Here is a 21645-nt window from a genome sequence, read left to right on the forward strand (position 1 = left end):
TAAGAGACTTGCTTGCAGCAACATTGGCTTTTCTTACCTTTTGCCACATTTTGATGAAGAAGAGCTCCCCAGAAAAATTGAAGAAAACATTGGTGTCGTAGGCGTCATCCCCAACATTAGAGATGGAAATGTTGAGAGAGATGTTCCTCACTGCTCCCAAGGCCAGGTAGGCAGTTCTGTCATCAACACTGTAGGCAGAAAAAGTGACACCGGTTTAACTCTGGGCAACTTTCCCACTCTGGTCCTCCTTTCTTCCTGCTATGGAAGTGTGCTATGGAACTCAGCTGCTTAAAAGCTCAGCAGTCAGTAATTCAGGAATGTGTTGTATGGCCAAGGCATGGTGGAGGGAGCCATACTGGGAACAAGCAGCTCCTGAGTTCTGACACTGCCTTTTGTGACTGTAAGGAAACCCCATGATCCTTATGTGGAACTATTTCACATGACTTATTGTTAATATGGTTTTAGTGAGAATAAAATAGTTGAAGACTGTGAAGTAACTGGAGAGAAGAAATGCAACACGTGCAATATATTATGCCCACATTCAAACACACAAGCTGTTTCAGCTTGTCTCTCAATAATTCAAACTTATTCTAACATTCTAGTAACTTTCTGAAAAATCTTCTTAGAATTATGCTATGGATAGAAAAAAATGGAAAAGAGGGTCAAATAAAATAAAAAAACCTGGTATAAGTGGAAAGATGTATGGAAATTATAACAAATGTCCACTGAAAGTGACTACACTTTCTTCAGGTGTTTATGCTGGGCTTAATACAATGGAGCTATCTTCAGTAAGTGGAACACCAAGGGAATGGTTGAATTAAAACAACAGTATATGTCATAAATCAATACACTATTGTAAAATGGCATCACAGATTACAAGCACACACAGACATGCACACATAGAGGCAAATATTAATATTCATACACACACATATTGATATTTAATCATACTAGGCTGTCCAGAAGATGAGCTAACAAGTGGGAATAAAAGTTAAAGATAAATCACAAGAAAATATAATATCAATGCACAGATCTGCAGGTCTAGGAACGAAAAGTACAGTAAAAGATAATATGAAATATAGCAAGTATAGAAGTAAGCAAACCAGCCAAAATATCAAATTTGCTACACTTACCATAACTGGAATCTCAGACCATTCACACATCCCAGAGAAACAGAGACAGTGTCACAGAGAAAACACTGAGTATCTGGTCAGAAAAGGGCAGAGACCTCCAGCCACACAGCAGGGAGATGCTCTCAATTATTTCCTCTAGGGGACTGCCAGCCCAAAAGTAAGAAGGAACCATCTCTGACGAAATGCACCCTCGCTCCACCCACCCTGCCAGGCACACATGCACAACACACGTGCACTCAGCAGCTCAAAATGGCATGGAGAAATCCAGAGCTGACCAAGACACCTTTCATTCACCCAATTTCCATGAATGAATGGCTGTGCTGGGGGCAAATGTGTTGGCACACGCTGCTCCTCTGCATTATCAGCAACTCCGTGAAAACGGCTGGGGTGCAGGATGGGAACTGTGTCTAAAGGCAGCCTGTCCCTCCATCACCGCCAGTCCTGCTCATGGTACTGAAGTCAGAGCATCCGCATAAAAGCAGGGTTTCTGAGAATGCAGCACTTGTAAACCCTTCAGCATCTTCTGCCAACCACATCGATACCAGACCTCTGAAGGCAGGGCTCACTGGGCTCCATCTCCCTGTGTTTGCCCAGAAGTTTCTGGATGTGGGTTTCTGAAGCTATCTACCGAAGCAGCCAGGGGCTCTGGAGAGAGAGAAGTTTGGAGGAAGATGGTCTAGGCTCAGGCTTTAAAGCTGTGCTGGTTTTGGCTGAGAAGGGGTTAATTCTCCTCACTGTGGGGGTCGGCTACCTTTCCAGCTTCCCGCGCTCTGCCGCGTGGCGTGGCAGGGGGGGCTGGGAGGGGCAGGGCCATGGTGGGGGCGGCTGACCCCGACTGGCCAATGGCAGGTTCATTCCATACCATGTGACACCATGGCCGGTATATTGAGGGGGGGGCAGTGGCAGCGCGGAGGCGGCGCGGCGTCGGGCGGCGAGCGGCTGCGGTGCGGGCGGTTTGTTTCGGCGGTTCGTTCCCCCTCTCCCCTCCCCTCCCCTCCCTTCCCCCTCCCCCGGGGCTTTGCGCCTCTTGTTGTTCTCCTTTACATTGCATTTCTATTGTTGTTTCTTTTAATTTTAATTATTAAACTGTTCTTATCCCAACCCACGAGCGTTACCCTTCTGATTCTCTTCCCCATCTACCGGTGGGGGAGTGAGCGAGCGGCTGTGTGGGGCTGAGCTGCCGCTAAACCACGACAAAAGCTGATGGCTGTGGATTGTGAGTGTAACTTTTCCACGAACGCAGACAATATTTATAGCATATTTGTTTCCTGTACTTACTTCATGTATGATGATCTTAACTTATTAAGCTCAAAATTATGGCTTACGGTTCAATGATGGCTTCTTATGAGGCAGTGTAAGTCTCCAGGAAATGCGCCTGCTTTCTCATGCTTACAACAAACTACACACACCAACCAATCCTACTAATAATTGGAAGCTTTGCTTTCTAAACATTACAGTTTATTCTCATAGTCAACTATCAGTGCAAATAAACATTGGGAAAAGTGTATGCAGTGCAGGATTGACTGCAAAACTAGTTTGAGAGGTCCAAATCATTTGAGTTGTTGCTTCTTATATACCAAATTAATGGCATAACTATATGAGAGTACTTGGAAGCATTTAACCTTTTGGCCCCAACTTCAGCATTTACTGCTGAAAAGCAGACAAATTATGAAGATGTCAAACAATCTGCTGGGATTTTCTAATAATCAAAAGGGCATATTTGGAAGCAAAGAAACAAAACAACCGTTTATTATGGTGAATTATTTCTCATAAACTTTATAATCTCATGTTCTTGCAATCCCTTCAAAACTTGATCAGCATCTATCAAACTCATTAGCGAAATCTGGAAGTATCACTTCAGTAAGCAAAGGAACACTACAGATATTTATCTTACGCAGGGCTGATACTAAATGCAATGCACTCTACAGAATCCTCTCTGAATCTGTTGAGATTTAACACAAAGGCAATACATCTGAGAATACTTTCCTTCCTACTAAATGATAAAAGAGACTCAAAATGAAATCCTATTTATAACTAAACCCACAAAAATTAATGTCAAAATAAACACCATTGGGTTGTGTTACTGCTTTCTAAAGCTATCACTCCTCTGTTAAAAATGCATCATACCAAAATGGTGTTTATAACAACGTTTTCCTCAGCAGAGAAAGAAAACCCACTTTCTGAGAGCACAGTGTAGTTGTTCCTACACAAAATTCACACACTAATAAACTCTGAAAAACCTCACTGATTTTCGGCTGGCAGAGGGGTTCAGTTCCTCCTCTAAAAGGCTATATGAGATTGCATGGTAAGTCCCATTTTAAGAGAGCACCTTTCCGAGTCATTAAATCCGTGTACATCTGCAATGAATCAGGTTCACTTGCAGTGAGTAGAGGATTAGGAATCTCCCTGTTCACAGGGGAGCTCCCAGGCCCTGTTTGCTGCTTGAGAGAGTAACGTCATGGGGTGCGGACAGCCTACTGTGGTGCCGGAGCAGCTCTGCTGCCAACCCGGTGCCATCCTCCTCCAGCGCCTGCCACACATTAAGCAGCCTAGCTGCCAAGTCAAAATATGCCAACTAAAGAACTGATGTCACCCACCAGAAACAAGAAAACAAAGCCACCCCTTCATCTTGACAAAGTATGTCAAACAATTTAAGAAATCTAATCAAGCAATGGCTTTCAGTTTATGTTTTGCTGGATGAGAACTATAAAGCTGCCAACATCCTCACCATGGCCCTTGTAACCTTGCTCACATCAAGGAAGAGAGGCTAAAAGTAAAAACAAACTCAAAATAGGAAGAGGAGAAAGAAAAGAAAGAAAAGAAGGGGAAAAATATCACGATATAATCACTGAATTGGACAGAAAACCACCACCTCACCACATCAGGTACTACACACAAACAATGAACTGAGTAAAAGTTCTGGGTAGACATTATACACAGGCAACCATATTTGTAGACACATATCTAGTGGCACATGAAAGATGTCAAGCCATCAATGTTTACATGGAAAGGGAAAGAAGTTTGACATTTGTAAGTACTAAATACCTGCAGCTTTCATTCACGTGACCTAGACTTGCAGGTAATAAGCAATTCTGAAAAGCAGGCTCCAAATTTCAGCCAGTTTTGAATTCACTGGCCATGGTACTACACATCAAATGTTAATAGAAATATTCAATGTTTTCCTCTTAAGTGATTAAGTAAACTAAGCTCCAGGATAAAACAAGTATCATCTTCTTTGCATGATTTCATGTTCTTTGTTAATGCCTGCACCACACCATTGCACTATGGTCAGCGAGGGAAGAAAGACCAGCTGGGAAAGGCAAACTGAAAAGATCTGCAATTTTCATTTTCCCACCCCCCAAGATGCTGGTGTTTTTATTAACATGGGTCAGGGGGGACATAATCTGCATTCCAAAAGGTATGCAGGGACATATTTCTCTATTTCCTGCACTGAAGAGATTTTTTTTTTTAAATTGAAAAAGCATTTAGCACTTCCTCTCAGCCTGCACAGATCATGCATAGGGCAAGGAATGTGACGGGGTCACACTTACCCTGTTAGTCTGGGTCACTGACTTTACCTTTTATATTAGGAGCCTTTTTTTCCTTACAGCAAATCGGCACCTACAAGGATAAATCACCGCTATTGCTCAATGGACAGTGGAAGCTACAGCTGGGGTCAGTTAGACCGCAAGTGGGTAAAAATGCTTCAAACAACCAAAGTGCAATCTGTCCTCTGTCTCCATCAGATGAAAATAGAGTCCCAACTTTTGCTTTTAAATCAGTAAAAGGTCTAAGTGAGTCAACAACATTGGTCCTGTGACAGATCCAAACAGATGTCACCAACCAGCGTTGTAGTTGGTCTTCACAGTTACTATGATACTTGAATACTAGTTTTGTCTCCACAGACTTTTTACATCCACCCTGAATTACATCTCCTGTTTGTTTTTTTGTCACAGGCTCCAGCGCCAGTTGAACTTTAGGAGGAGTTTTGCAAATACTTAAACTTCCAAGGGTCAATGAAAAGCTGAAGCCCTCAGCGGATACAGGAATTCACTGGATGTCTCAGTGCAAAACTAAGAGGTAGCAGTCCCATAAACAAATCCAAACCAAGTAAAAATTTTAAACAACCCCACAGGGAGCAGAGCTACTGGATCCACCGCTTGGTTATGGCTTTGCCATTGCATGTGCATTCAAGGTCAATGCTCTCTGCAACGTTCACAGCTAATCTAGACTAAGGACTCAGCCAAACACTCAAGATATCATGGCTATTTGGCATTAGCTGAGTTGCTGCCTTCCCCCTCTTGCACTGAAGCCTATGCTAGCAAAGGCACTAAAAGATGTCATGTAGTTGATGACCACAGCATATCTGAGATGTACTAAGCCAGCTATGGTAAACTAGCTCTAAGCCTATCAGAACATTTCATTAAGGATCTTTTCTATTTCTATTTCTCAAGTGGAAGCTTTCTAGTGTGCTCTGAGTAGCACATAACATGAGGCGATGCAAAAACATAACAGAGAATTCGAGGAGTGGTTGACCAAGGCTCTGTGTCAGCAGAGCACAGTTTGGGAGCAATATCATACCCGTATTGCTCCCTTTGAGGACTGAGTAACACTGTGCCAATGTTTCCCCATAGGAAGGGGCCGAATGTCCTGTATGGAAAAAGCGCTTACTGCCGTGAGCCCAGGGCCAAGGAAATGGAACTGCTTGTGCCGGTACCCTCCTGGCGCGGAACTCCTGCCTTTAGCATTTCAGTTCCATTATATATTGCAATTCAGCAATATGGCACAGTGCGTTACCTTTTCCACCTTTCCTACACTTTAATTTTAAAAATGGATGCATTTAAGTAGTAAAAAGTGGGGGAAAAAACATTCTAGGAAACAGTTTTTGCTCTTTGTTGTGGTATTGAATCAACAGAGTAATTTCTAGTTACGGCTAGTTACCGTATATTCAAAGCTTCTCGGGAAATTGCCCTCTTTTCCCCAAATGAGTTTGTCCACTTAAATCCCCCGTAACTACACAATAGATATAACTCCCAGCCACCTATGCCTTCAAATGTTTAAGTAAAAAGGACAGAGCAGGGCACAACATTCACATAAAAATACCCCTTTTCTTATCACTCCTCAGAAATCTGGTGCCCTTTATTATTATCAGTAATTTCAGTTGTACCCAGATGTTCACAATCTTTTATAAACAGAACTGAATGGGGAAGAGCCGCCTCTGTTTTCACACAGTTTTTACTCCAGGGAGCAGCTTTTGGTTTGAATGGAGCTACCCTGGTTTATGAAACTGTCACATGAAAGCAAGATGAGGCACAACATCTACAGAAGCTCTAATCTAATCTTTCACCCTTGCAGATACACGTACAAACCAACATCTTTCGTAACCACAAGCAGCATCCTTGAAATCAATGGTACTGTGCCCCCAGGACAGTGTTATCCCTGCATGTGTGTGTAAGACAGCATCCTAAGGCTGGAACACACAAAAAAATTAGTTGCTAGCGGCAGAAAGAAATGCAGAAGATAAATGGTACCAGGCACGTAGCTGAAAGTTGCACGCATCAGCCTGACGTGAAAAAAAATACCCTCTAGTTTTCCCTGTTTGTTAAAATACTTGAAGAGCTCTGTTAAAATGGGTGATCGTTCACCATAGATCTGGCCCTGAAATTTGAGGACAAATCGCTAGCACTTTCTGACATACTGTTTTCTAGGAATTAGATCACTAACAAAGTCATCATGCAAACCATATATTTATCATAGAAATTATGCCTTCAGAAATAGATCTCCTATTATTAGATAGCTTCAATTGCTTGTCCCATTCCTGAGATGCTGGGGTGCAATATAATTTAAAAAGCATACTCAGCTGAGCATCAATGAAGGACAAAAAGACCAGTGCCTTATCCAGCAATCACTTTCAGAGGTCAATAAAAGGCAGTTTATCAGAGATGAAATGTTAGAAACAGTACAGGTTTGTTACTATAGGAAATTTGTTTTGCAATAGCAGGTGTTATACATCAGGAGTAAGTTATGTCTAAATGGCAAACTTAAGCAACTTATACCCCTACCAGCACATTTACTCCATAGCTCATGCAAAACCAGCAAGATGATTTACCTGGTAACCTATGAAGAACCCTAGCTTTACCAGATTTTGTAACTGCAGGACGTACTACAGAAAAAGTTCGCATAGCTGCATGAAGAAAGAGTATGTATATGTAGGTATATGTACATACAATACAAAACAATGGTGCATTTGCTTCTTATTGTGGTCTGTACAGTATCAAGAACTTCCACCTCTGGAGGCAGCTAACATATGACAGCACTGCCTGGGGTTAAGCTTTTGTTTTGTTAGCTTTGTATTTTGGTTGCTACAACAAGAAACAACATGGTGACTTGAGCTATCTTAGGTCCATAAAATACCGATGTTGAGATGTTCACCAGGAGAGCCAGGTTATCCATTAGTTGAACAATGCATTCAAATTATATGAAAGAACACCTCTTTAGGGTCTAGTTTAAAAAACAAACAGAAAAAAAGTCCTACTCCAGTAGGTAGAGCCAAGTGATTCTTACAAAACAAAACCAGTATTTAAGAAGTGACAAGACTGACTTGTGCAGTATCCCTGACTGATCCGCAGTGACCTGTTATTAGAAAACAGAGATTGGGAATCTGTATTCCTGTATGAGATGTGGACAACTGAGGCTTGCTACCACTCATCACTTGATGGCTCTATCACCATCCATATGAGTTCAATCATCATACGTTCAAAAGGAACAGGACTGCCTACTGCTATCAAACTGGGCTTATTTATTTTGGGAGAGATTTATGAAGCTCTGAGCACAAATAACCAGATGGAAACCAAGAAACCATTGCTTCATCCCCGTTCACCCTCATCAAGGGAAAACATTCACTTGTTCTTGAGACGATGCTCCCACTGCAACTTGTGCTACATCCTGACTAATTGTGGGCTCTGCTGGGCAGCCCCTTCAGGAGACTGCAAATCTGATCCTGGATGAGCTACAGCGAAGTTTTCCATGTGCCTCACAAACACAGCATTCAATACATGAACAACTATCTGTAGGTAAAAGATCATAAGTGAAAGTAAATGTAAATTAGAAATCAGAATTCTGTTTCCTGGATTCGCAGAAAAGCCTAAATTCCAAACAGAATTACAAATGTACTAATATACATGAGATGGTATAGGCATTTTTTTAAATTGCACCCTTTACAATGTAGCAAATTACTTTGAAATAAGGTCAAAGTACAATATAATTTATGAAATCACTTAGATCACAGTGTGAAACTTGGTATGGCTTTTTGAGATAACAGAAAACAATCTACTCACATCTGTTTTTCCAGTGTTTTGTTTTTCTTTTCTCCCTGGAAATAACTCTCTTCATAGTTTAAAAGATCACGAGTTAGGATGGCTCTGGGGTACGACCAAGTAACCAGTGGGCAGCATGACTGCAGTGGGATCACTCATGGCTCCCTAATGGTGCCCTGGGAGTTTGGGATATCCATGTCGGTACACACAGCTTTATACACACAAGGTCTTGACTGAAAGCTGACCACTTTCCTAGCACTAGAAATGCTAAGCCATAGCATTTGCTCATTTTTCTGTTTTTTTTTTTTTTTTTTTTTTCATGTTGGCTGTGGGGTTTTTTTGTTTGGGGTTTTTTTTGGGTTGGTTTTTTTTTTGGTAAAGCAGAAAATTAGCTCCATCTGAGCAGGTCAGCTATTTAGGGTAGCCTGTCTAGGGTAAACAGAATGTCAAAAATATTTTTGAAAGAAGTGTTTGTTCAATGAAAGATATAATAAGTGAAAACAAATTCTTCATCTGCTATGAATGAAGAGGAAGGGAAAAGCAGATACTATCAGAGAATGTAATTAAGCTCCAAATGAAAGGATATTGTTTTTCCTCATCACGACTGTTTTGTTAAGATGCACTTCAGGGGCATAAAACCGCAATGGGCATGCCATGAAACGTGAGGCCTCTCTGGAAACAAATCCCCGTTGTGTGATCAAAGGAAGATAAGTGCTGAGGCGTGAGCCTGGTCAAATTTATGAAACAGCTTTGCTTCCCACGTTAAACCACAGGCTTGCAGCTTTTCTCCATGGGTTTGGAGAAGCCCATGATCAATGGAAATCTTTATTAATTTTTTTAATAAAACTTTACTATATTCATTAGATAAACTCAAAGTTTTGAAATTTCTCATCAAAATTTTATGCTATTGTTCCTTTCTTCAGAAGAAACTGAATTCTGCACTGTTACTGCACTAACCTTGTTCTGTGCCATTACATCTTGTGCTGGTGAAAAGCAAATTGGACAAAGCTGTCATAATGCATGTTTTTAACTACGATTTCTGGATTCCTTCAGCTCAGGTTCTGTAATAATTTGACAAGTCAATATGAAACTGCTGAGCTTCATTCATCAAAACCAGGTGCCTAATGTCTGATGATGTGCCCAGTGAACCAGAGGGAGTCCTTCCACCAATTTTAATATGTCCATGAGCATTTCATCCTTGTATCTATACACAGCATTTGCAAAAGAACCAGTTTTGCAGACACATAGCTAGTCACCTATGTGAAATTATTAATTCTTCACTAATACAAATAATATGCTTAAAGCATCAGAGCTGTAAACTCAAGGGCTGGGGGTGCCATAGGGTGACAGTGGGCACTCTCCCTTGTCTTTTCAGTGAGGCCTGGGTTAGGTACTTTGAGATTACATCCCGAAACATCCTATCAAATCATTTACCTGTTTATCAAATACCGGGCCACACATAAGACAAAAGAGATCACAGAAACAAAAGGAATTTGGCAGAAAACATGTTAACCCTTTAGTAAGTCACAGAAGGAGCTATCTGGAAAAAAAACCAAAACAAAAAAAAAACCAAAACCCACAAACAAACAAAACACAGAACAAAACAAAAACAAACAGACAAACAAAAACCTCAAACCAAAAACCCACCCTTCTGTGAAGCTGACCAGAAGATACTGGAAAATACTTTTTCTTCATAAATTACCATTTCATTAAAATTGAAACATTTCAGACTCAATGAAGTTTTGTCCATTCTCTGGCTAATGCCAGAGGGACCACCAGAAGTAGACACAGCTCAAGTCACAAACTTGACCTTTCAACTGGAAAAGGGCGTTTCTCAAAAATCCCATTTCACAAGAGAGCTTTTGAAAGCATTGGCTACAACTCAAAAAACCCCACAGTTTGAAAAACCTTGAAAATTTCTGCAAAATACACCTGCCACCCCTTTGGCTTTCTATGACTTTTGCTTCCAATTTCACATTTCCAGAATAAACTATCTGCAGCATTATATATGGGAACCCCAGCCAGTCTGTAGGGGAAGAACATAAATTTGAGTCTAATGAATGGTGGCTGTTAAGGATGCTCTAAACCAATACATAAAAGCAAGCTGCTTATTCCAAACAGCCAAACACATACCCAGAAGCACTCCAATGGGTGAGTAATTCTGTTTCTAATGACGAATTAAGGGTAAACTCATGTCACATAAATATATGGAAGACAGACTTCCTCCTGGAACCTCGTCAGGAATAGCAATATTTATAACAGCATTTTCTGTTGCTATAATATTTATTATACCAGTATTTATTAGAGCATTTTCTATCCAAGGGGGCTCATAGTCCTGTGCTTACAACCTGATTTACATACCATGTCCACAGCTTGTGCTGGAACACAGCAGTTACATGACATGCCACAACATCATCTTTCTTCTTGCACTGTTTGTTTTTGGTAAAGCTGCTCTATTCATTGTGACACACGGGCTGTCAGTATATTTACACAGCCATACAGGATTTCCTTCCTAGCTGTATCTTGCAGGGAAGCCACCACCCATTCTGCTCTGGTCTTTTAACTGGTTTGTTTATTATAGCTGGAAGAAAGTCTGTTTTTTCAAACACCCTCACTGTTACTCAAATGTCTTCTCTACAGTTTTCACTTGGTTCCCATTAAAGGCTAAAAAGGGCTTGATAATTACTGTTGCCTTTGCAGAGTGCCAATCAGACAGATAGGCATCAGCTCAGGACCTGAAAGTGCTTTGGCATGTCAGACAAAACGTGTGTTCCTGTCAAACCTGCTCCGTCAGCACTTTCAGGTTTTTCTTAAAAGACCACAGTACTTTTCTCCCATATAAAGTACCAGGGGAATGGATTAACAGATTTTAAAGGCTAGGGAGGTCTAATCTACAGAACACCTACTTCAGAGTTTCCCTAGCACATCTTGAGGAAACAGATGCAGTCCAGGTCCTGAACAAGTAGCTATGGAGAAGCTCAATAAAAACGTGCTATTTGCTACAGAAACCTGATGGAAAAGACATTTGCTGTTCTGAGAAAACAGTGAGGCACTGAAGTCAAGCGTGATATGTAATAAATATATTTTTAATATTAAACAATATTTGAAAATAATAGCTAACAGAACACTCTTTAATGGCATTTTACTTTTCAGTACTAGATTGCTGGAAAGGAAAACTGGTTTCCTATTGCTGTCCCAAAGCTATGGCCATAAAAATAAAGTTTATTGCAAAATATTCTATTCCTATTTCTCTTACGGTTTCAGGTTGTGTCATTAAACTTACCTTTATACAATACATAAATACCTTCTTTACACTAAGATACTTTTAAGTCTCTTCCTTTAGAAGTTTCACCACCACCACCAACACAGGGCATTACTGCAGGTTTTGCTATCTCCTGTGACAGCTGCAAGATTTAACACTGGAGACTCTTTGAAGGGGAGGCAATGAGTAATCTCTCTGCTCTGTGCTGCCAAAACCTCACATTTATTCATCAAGAAAAATAGATATAAAAACAGTCATGACTGGGAAGATGAAACGCCCCTCTCTTGCTTCTTCAGTTTCTCCCAACCCTGCCTTCACCAAGTCCCCAGCGCACTCCATGGCTCCTTTTTCCTTACTCTTAAGTTGCTACCTGTAGTTTTAGGCTAACAACACTCATACGCCTACAAATAAGTCCAGGCCAACCACTAAAAGGACCATTTGCAGCAATACTAACACACGCCACTGTAGCTGTTTCTACATGCTATCTCATAATGTCTGCCATAGAAAGTGAAATGCCCACAGTTCGCCTTGCCAGGTCCAGCCTTCAATACTACCGTCCCCTCTTGTGATGCTGCATGTTCTCACTGGCAGAGGTGGCATCAAGTGAGAGGTGAGGGGTCCCACAGGCAGGTTTCCAGCCACAGCACAGGGAGACACACATAACCATCCTAGGCAGGTGTTTCCATGTTGGCAAAGAGCTGTTTTTTGCTGAGGCAATTCTACTCAGGTTGCAGAGAGGATTTACCTCGAGACAGGTCAGAAAGCTGCAGAGAAGTTGGTTGGATGGGATTTCTAGAGGTCATACAATCCATCCTCATCCTCCTCAACACAGGACTATTGCCAGCAGCAGATAAGGTCAGTGGGAACCTTATCTATCCAAGCCCTGAAATCCAGGATAGCAGAGCACACCGTCTTTGCACACCTCATTCCCGTGCATCACGAACTGCCTATACAAGAAGGTTTCTCCAAATCTCTGGTCTGAACGTGTCAAGCCAGAGTCCATGACTCTTGCCCCTCTTGCCACCTGCCACAAGCAGGAATAGTTTGGCTCCTTTGTCCCACAATCTCTTCAGGAAGCTGTGATGTGTTTACATGCAAACTAATGCTAATGAAGGTAGATGAGCCTTAAAGAAATTAATCTATTAACTGAAACCAAACTTTTGCCTTTCCAGAATAAATGCATTCTAACTCTTCTTCACTCCAGTACAGCATGTTAGCCTGGCCTTCAGCCCAAGTCTCCAAAGACACCTTTCTCTATAACGGAAGTATTCAAAAAAACAGAATACAAGAATCACCACCACATTCCACCCTCAACCTCCTAAATCTTTGCAAAAGCTTCCCGATAGTTAGAATGCTTTAAGGTTTTTTATCATCGCCCACTTCTCTGACTTCACAGTGGAGGGTTTCAGCTTGCCCAGCAGTGCCGTTTCCACAGGCAGCAGCACCTTGACAACAGGAAATAACAAGGGAAACCCAATCATATCTGGTCAGAACAGCAATGAAGTTTCTAACTTACACATGCAGATTTGCTTGGTTCAAGCATTTTGGATAAATGGCGATATATTAGGTCATTACCTAGACCAAGTTTTAACATCATGGGCTGTTTATTTGTTATTTATCAAATAACAAATGTCCTCCCAATTTGAGGACAGATGAGTAAGTTTTCAGAAGAGAAGGAGGATCCCAAGAAAAGCAAAATCAGAGCAGACCTGGTTAGCTCTTGCCAGCATGGGCTATTTTCCTATTAGCCATTTGGTATGTGGGTGGCATATTCAAAGCTGGGTGCAATCTTTTAACTGGGTAATTCTAGTGATTCAAACACATCCCAGGTGAACTCTAAATCGGAGTAGCTTGTGCAATTCCTGACCTCATAAGAGTGACCTCCCCAAGCAATTCTCTTGATGATAAGGTAACCTGAGCTAACTTCCTATGCACATATATATGCTCTAACCAGCACACATTTGAAATCATATTTGATGGAAAAAACTATACCTTACAATATATAGCTCTCTGCACAGCTTTTGCCTCTAACATGCTATGAATTCATTAAAGGTATGTACGAACAGCCAGACCAAGCCAGTCCATCTAGTAGACCGCCCTGTATCCAACAATGTCTAAAAGCAAGAGGCCTATGGAAGAACAAGGCAAGCATAGAGTTATTTTGCTGATATATTGCTGCAGCTTCCAGCATTCATATTTGCTATTTCTCTACACTGTAAACTCTCAGCATTTATATCCCCAACAGTAAAATCCACAGATTAATCACATGCTTCACGAAAACATACCTCTTCATATGTTCTTTTCATTGCTCTGAATAGTTTAGTCCAGTTAGCAAACTTTATCATCTTGCTATTGATTTTAGCAGATTATTTCTGTGATTATTTATGAATATGTTGAATACCACTGGCCCCAGCACAAGCACTTGTGCAGTTTTCTCCACCAGGAAAACAAACAGTTTAACCCTTCATTCTGCTGACTACCTTTTAATTAGGTAGTAATGCTCAGACATCATTCCTCTCAGACCTGGACAACTAACTTACTCTGTGAACCTTTGGTGAGAAATCTTACTAAAAGTCTTTTGCAGGCCCAGGTAGATGATTTTAACCTGATCACCCTATCCACATATCCAGTGACGTCTTCAAAGAGCTGCAGCACATCTGAGAGATGGCACTAACCGCTGCCTTCCCATAAACATCCTGTTTATTTCAATCCACTATTTCTGCATGTCATTAATTGCATTCTTTCTACTAAGCCCTCCAAATTTAGTCAAATGTGATTATTTAGACAAAGGCATTGCCACAACCTTGCTAACAATGAAGTCAATTATTTAGCACAGATAGTAATGAAAGAGTCACCTTTTTTGCTTTTTACACAGACTTAGCGTAAATAGGAATAATATGAAAAAACGGTGATAGGATTCTTTAGCACAAAACACATGGGGCTGGAAAAATTACCATATTCCTCCCAACAGGCACTTCCTAAAATCAGGATCCATAGCATGTTTTTGTAGTTTTACACACAATAACAATAATAATTTTAAAAATATCTGTTTTCTTTAGAGATACCCATTGTGTTGTATTTCTTAATAATTGAAGCTTAAACAGCCCTTTAGCTAAAGAAAACCCAGACTTGACAGATTTGACAACATCCTGTTTATTTCAAACAGGACTTCAGAGTGTCACTGGATAAAGAAGTTTTGAGGACTTTTGTTCAACATCTTGCTATACAAACGTAGAAACTGTATTTGAATATCCTAAGCTTTTATGACAGTCGTGGCTTTTAAATTGCAAGATAACATAAATAACAGCCATAAAAATAAACAGTCTAATGCTCCAATTGCAAATACAGCTCTTACTGCTGTGATTGCTACACATTGACTGACATGTTTTTAGGACTTGTCCCTTGCTTTTTATTGATTATTCCTCATCTGCAGGACAAAATCCCTCACTGGCTTCCCTAGTCTGCACAGACACCTCTCCAGCTCTCAACAGATTCTGCTCACCACGAAGATCGAATAAAAGGTCAAAAATCCAGACTAATTGCGGTCACAGCTCGGACTCTGCAACCTGAGACCTAACGATGCTCCCAGCCAATCCCCTGAAACATTCCTGCGGACTTCAGTCGTGTCTGGAGAAGGCCATACTTCTCAGACTTGACTCTGGTTCAGTTTTGTCTCCAAGTACAGTTATAGCACACTTTAGACTTAAAGAAACTGTGGGTATATCTCTTGAATATTATTTCCTCCTTTTTTTGTTTTTCCTTTTCTTCCCTACAGCAGAGGAGCCTCTTCCCCTCTCCTTCCTGACCCGAAAGCAAAGCATTTCACAGAAAGCATCTCCATCAAACAGCAAAACCTCTGGCACACAATTAAATAACTTGCATCAGCACTTCCATATCTAAAAAATGTGCTAAAAATGCTAAAAAAAAAGGAAACAGAAGTGATGTGTAAATTTCACCTTTAACCTGATTTACCCCAAAATTGAATAACTACATCCTGGCAAAAACCAGTCTTTGTCCTAAGACCACCAGTCACACGGGACAGAACATAAACTTCACCTCTCATCTATTCTGATGAGGTTTATTATCCTAGAAGAAAGTGAAATCAGACACCCCTCCCCAAGTTACTAACAAGAAGAATCTGACAAAGGAGAGCAGTATTTCATGAGAGTTAGCAAAACTACAAGCTCAGAAACAGAAGAAGATAATCTGAGGAAGATTCTGTGCCTTGTTCTGAGGGTTTTTTTAACCTTCCATGTGACATCTTTTCTGAATAAAACTGCTTTTCCGCAGGCAGCTTTACTCCTACCATGTCATAAACAGTATTTTCTCATCTTTGAAAAATGACATAGTCCATATTGGTACTTGATTTGGGCATGCATTTTTACTCTCCCTGCCCCTCTTTGCTATACTTTTTTTTTTCCTCCAGTTTTGTCTGTTGTCGCTGGGAAGGTGAAGGTGTCTTGCCCTGTATGTGCACAGATCCCACCACCCCAGGAGTTCAGATTCTGTGTACATCTCAAGACCTTTCTGCACTAAAGATGATATCACTATCATCATCCAGGTCTGGACATAAAGCATCCGTATTTGTATTTTGATTTTTAATGCCATCCTACATAAAAGGAATCTCATACTAGCGTGTAAGAAAGAAAGAAAGAAAAAGTTCACCTACTCACCTAGACAGCAATAATTTACCCTGAAGTTTCAAATCAGCAGCACAGTCATCAGATTGACAGTTCCTCTCAAAAACAGTCTGTGGAAAACAGAGAAAAGTTACAGCATGAAAAGAGTAAGGTCAAAATTCAAAGAAGGAACATGCTTGGATGAAATAAAAAAACCACCAAAATCTCTGATACAGGAATATACAGTGTGAGTGTTAAGGAAATACAAAGGCAGGCAAATCTCATCTTTATCAGAATTGCTTTTATTCTCTTCTAATTGAAGAAGTTGTTTTGCCAAACCAGACTTTCTGAGAGGTTTTCCTCAATCCATTCCCACTTCTCATCTGACAAGAATTACTGCTCATGCAGTATTTTTGGCACTCTTATTCGTCTTCCCAACACATGTGCATGAAAATGAAATACAAAATAAACTATTTATGAAACTATTTTCAGTCCTAAGAATTGCTAATAAGGAAAGCATGCACCAAACATATTCACTAGCCTACATTAAAGATATGGAATTAAACCTTTTTTTTTTTGAGATTTTATGTATGGCATGAAACATTTCTGCCATCCTGCAAGCAACATAAAATTATGAAGACCGTTACGTACCAGTGATACTCTCAAATAATGGAACCACTGTCAATCTTATGAACTCTGGTAAAGACTACCATTTAGGAAATTTAACAGCTTGATAAAGCTAGGAACTGTGAAAGGATGACATACCACTAGACATGGGCATCCTATTTAAGCCTCAAAAAGAAGGGTAATACATGAGAAGTCTATGAGCCTATGCAAATCTCTACAGTAGTTTGTCATGGCTAAACGAGGCAGCCACCAGTGAGTGAAAGAAGAGGACAGGAACATGTTCCTGGTGTCCAAGAAACCCAGATGCTGTCAAGATCATGGTTACTTTCCCGTGCTGTTGAGAACAGAGACCGATACCTTTCTGAACATATGACTAGACTTTTCAGGCTGAAGAATTCATTCTTTCAGAGTTATAATGCTCTTCAGCTTACCAAATTTTCAAAGGACAAATACCCAAAATGAGGATTGTCAACACTGTTCAGCTAGGAAACCTGACAATCCACTGATCTCTTCCTTTAATATGAATGTTTCTTTCTACAGGCTTGGCATCATGACTTTTATTACCAAAGTAAATATATTTCAATCATAAATGCAAAGACAGAAAAAAATCTGTGCAGGATGCACATAATGGCCAGATAAGGTTGGAGAGACTCAGGGAGGAAAAAAAATAAAAAATGATACAGAGTTAATACTATTTTTTAAGAGCTCTGCCCAACTGTATCAGGACTGGAGAAAGACTTTGAGTGTTAAGCCCAGAGAGCATAGAGACTTCTAGTCCTTGTCTCTCCAGGAAGATTCTTGGCTAAGGAGGCAGCTTGCTCTCCTTTTTCTGTATTGTCAGAGCTCTCCAGAAAGGATCTTTATGACGTTAATTGGTGTCAGACTAGCAGATATCAAACTGTGCTGTAGGCTGTACCAAGCTGCAAAAAGAAGAAAGATGGGAAGTGGCCAGTTCATTTTGGCCTATTTACTTTGCCCTTTCATTTTTCTTTCCCACCTTCTGCTTTCTCAGAATCTCAGAAGTGGAAATTGTTGAGGATTTAAACACAAGGAATGAACTGACCCTTCCTCCTTAATAAAGACTACCACACCAAAGGACAAGGATAGCCCTGAGACAGGAACTGGCACAAGGTATCCCTCTCAAAGCAAGGCATGTTTCAGAGGTATAGTCTCAAAAGTCCTCAGAATTAATCCTCAACTACCATAGCAGCTATATATAGTAAAGACCATTTGACCTTCTGAGGAGAAAGAAAAATAAACTATAAAAATATTCTTGCCTGAAAGTTTCCCTATTTGCATTTGCAGAAATTTTGGCAAAGTGAACAGCAAGCTCAAAGATATGACCTGCACGTTTCAAAGAACAAAGTACTGTAAGTACATGTAAGTAACTACCTAATAATCCTGGAATTTTGTTACTAAATCTATAGTTGTGGTTCTTCAGAAAGAATGAATAAATACCTCATTTTCTAAAACTACTGGGCGCGTATCTCTTCCAACATATCATGCACTAGACAGCAAGCTACTTTGAAATACACTGGGAGTACTTCATTATGTCATATAAACCCAAGTACCAACACAGCACAGCAATGGGAGAAAAAATAAGAATGATGAATCCCCAGATTCATAAATGTGTAGGAGTTACCCTTTGCTTCTGTGGAGGATCTTGAACCCGTTCAGGTTTGGGGAAGAAAGGATTTCCAGTCCAGCCAGCTGCTAGCACCCAGAGATGCAGCCACAGCTGGTTCAGCAGCCCACTTCCATCACAGGCTAATGACAGTTATAGATTATTTTGGTATTTTCCACTATTTCCCTGGTCTGGATAGTTGTTGCCATGACTCTACTCCACCTCTGCTGTTTGTGGGCCTGCTAGAACCCCAACTCTGTAGCTTCTCAGTCAATCTACTTACTCCATTTTCTTCTCTGCTATCTTGAGCTTCCCCTTCCCCAGCCTGTTGCTTCTTCTGCCTTTCCAGTTGACTAATTCCTGCCTGTTCAAATCCCTCCTAATGAATTAAGGGTAAACACATTTCAAGTCGTCATATCATTTGTGAACACTGCTTATATATTCTGTTACTGTGCCCTTACTTGGTCTACTTGGGCTGTGACTTCTTTGGGCCAGAAACTGTACCTATCTCAACACTGCATGTTCTTAGAGCAGGAGTCCATTCCTGGAGATGCACAGGCCCTACTAAAATATAATAACTAATTTTAACTCTAAGCAATCTTTAAAGTGGTTTCAGCTCTACAATGCCCATTTTAGGGATTTATAGAGCTCTTCACATATTAACAGTATTTAAGAAGGTAACAAATGGGCTGTATGTATTATTCAGAACTGGACAAAGGGAATTAGGACAAGGCAAATTCATTGCACTGTGAAAACATTTCGTAATTTTTGCAGGTTCTGTTACCCAAAGTGAAGAGGATCAATTCTGAACAGCAGTTTTACTAGTCCAATTGATTCTTACTGGATTCCACTTACATTGTACCAAGTGCATCACAGCTTTGAATATGTATATCAGAGATGGTCAGGAAGCTTCTTTACATAAGAAATACATACAAGAAAAATTTCAGTGGGGGTTGGGGGACAGGGAAGGGGCAAAAATTGTCCAGAATGAGGAACACAGCTGCATCTCTTATCTCAAGGCCACCACACTTTTGTCAGGCATTTCCAGGAGAGAAACAGGTGTTTGTGTCCTCAGTAGCAGGGAAAAGATGACCTCAAAGTTTCTAGGACACATCTTTACTCTACAAACACAAAGTTAATGTAAAGTGCATGCACAGTGAGTCTGTCAGGTTTCCTGTGATCACCAGATCTATGGCAAAGCACAGAGAAAATCCAGTGTTTCCAGGGTCCACGATTCCTCTCCATCCTCTCTCCTGCTGCACAGAACCCAGCAGCTATGAGGAATTGCTTCATAGTGGTTTCCACCAGGTCATCAAACTTCCTGGACAAACATGATTTTCTCAAATTCTGCATGGCAACTTTTCTGGGTAGAAAAGATGATGCTTCCTGGGAGGCCAAGGAATGTGGCAGATACATCCTGAAAGGTTAGCAGAGACAGATGTTGCCCATGTCCTCCAGAAGGTAAGTCAAAAGCCTACATTAAGATATATTCATTATAAAAAGTGAATATATGCTTCTGTACACAATTAATTGAACAGTGAGGAGAGACCTAGAGCCAGCTGATAAGGAAGGGGATATATCTAGACAGGCACTCAGAACAGGGCCTCAAAGCAAGTACCTTTGCATCCATTCTGCCTCTTGAAGAGAGGTAGTGGATTAGATTCCACATTTTGGGGTAAAGGCTAGGTGTAAATGTACAGTCCTCTGCCTCAGGAAGTAGTAGCAGGATGAATCCCTAGTTCCTGCATCCAAAAGCATCCTAAGCACAAAGCTGCTGGGTGTTGGGTGTGGAAATATTCTCCTTTTCCTTCCTGCTGATGGTGGACTGCTAAGGAATGCTGCTAGGAGGTAAAACAAGCAAGAAAGAGTCTGGCTTCAGCCTAATGGTCAGAGCTCTCTGCTCTGAGGAAGGCAACCTGGGATTTCAAACCTGGCTCACTAAATTACTTCACTTTCTTTCAATTGCTATCTAAAATAAAACACATCTACGTTTCTGGAAGTAGAGAAGAGAACAGGAAACAGAAAACTGAAAAAAACTGCGTTTATGGCACTCCTGCGCACAGAAAATACTGGAAATCATCCAATAAACAAAGAAAAGAAAGTATTTAAAGACATTTAACCTCCCAAAATTCAGGGAAGTACATGGTAATTTCAGGTTGTAGCCAAAATGTGCAATCAAGACTTTGAGAGGTTGCCAGTACTGTATTCCAGGAAGAGTTGTGCCCATCCTTTCACAGAAAAGGGAAAGTGACAACTCACAGACAATGCTTGAAGAAAAGGTAGAGAATCAGGATTCTCAGAAGAACCCTTGAAAACATGTCGTTTTATGGTCTGGATAAGAGAATAGTGATTCACTCTGAATCAGGCCTTTAACTACTTCCTCACACATCAGCCTGCAAAAGGTTCAGATAGCACCTCTTAAAAGGTGGCAGAGCTGGCCTTTGGTAACTGAGGATCCATTCCTTTAACTTCATAAACTGTGCCACGTACTTCAGCAAGATAATTTAGGTTATACAAAATAATCTGGGTTAGGAATACAGTATTCCAGTCCCTACACTGATTTTCTGTAAATAGTCACCATACCCTAAGGTATGTGCGGGGATGCATTAGCAATTAGACCATGCTAGTAACACAAAAGCAATTCTATTTAAAGGATGCAGGGAGCTTGCTAGTCTAATACTTGTTTACTTTTTAGATCGTGTTTACTTTTTACCATGTTATCTGGTGAAGTTGGGTTCCTGGGTCCTTATTTAGGGACCAGGATATGTGATCCAATTTTCAAAAGTACTGAGCTATAAGTAAATCTCACTGCCTTTTCTAGGAACTATTTCATGTTTTATAGCTTTACAAATCAATCACTTCGATATTAACGTGCCTAAATATAGATAGAGGAGCTTGATTTTAGACCTTTATTTTGCCTTTAAATTTTCCAAGTTGCCTGCAAAGTAAAGCTATTTTCTGCAGATCTACTGACCAGAGAAAAATAAGCAGTGACTGACTCCCCTGAGACATCCTGTGCTTCACTGTACTACTCATGGAAATGGTCCATTTGTATATCCTGCTG

General features: G+C 40.6%; 1 protein-coding gene across 2 annotated transcripts in view; it reads right to left on the reverse strand.

Moving 5' to 3' along the window:
- The window catches only part of ITGA9 (integrin subunit alpha 9), a 225199-nt gene that overhangs the window by 79127 nt on the left and 124427 nt on the right, over positions 1 to 21645 (reverse strand). For both annotated transcript variants that reach the window (XM_075083640.1, XM_075083639.1), the window contains exons 17-18: positions 16385 to 16461; positions 38 to 188 (exon numbers count right to left, since the gene is read on the reverse strand). In XM_075083640.1, the coding sequence (XP_074939741.1) occupies positions 38 to 188; positions 16385 to 16461 (228 nt within the window). The remainder of the gene's footprint in view (positions 1 to 37; positions 189 to 16384; positions 16462 to 21645) is intronic.

The sequence above is a fragment of the Phalacrocorax aristotelis genome, chromosome 2 (assembly GCF_949628215.1).
Source record: "Phalacrocorax aristotelis chromosome 2, bGulAri2.1, whole genome shotgun sequence".
In the NCBI taxonomy this organism is placed as follows: Eukaryota; Metazoa; Chordata; class Aves; order Suliformes; family Phalacrocoracidae; genus Phalacrocorax; species Phalacrocorax aristotelis.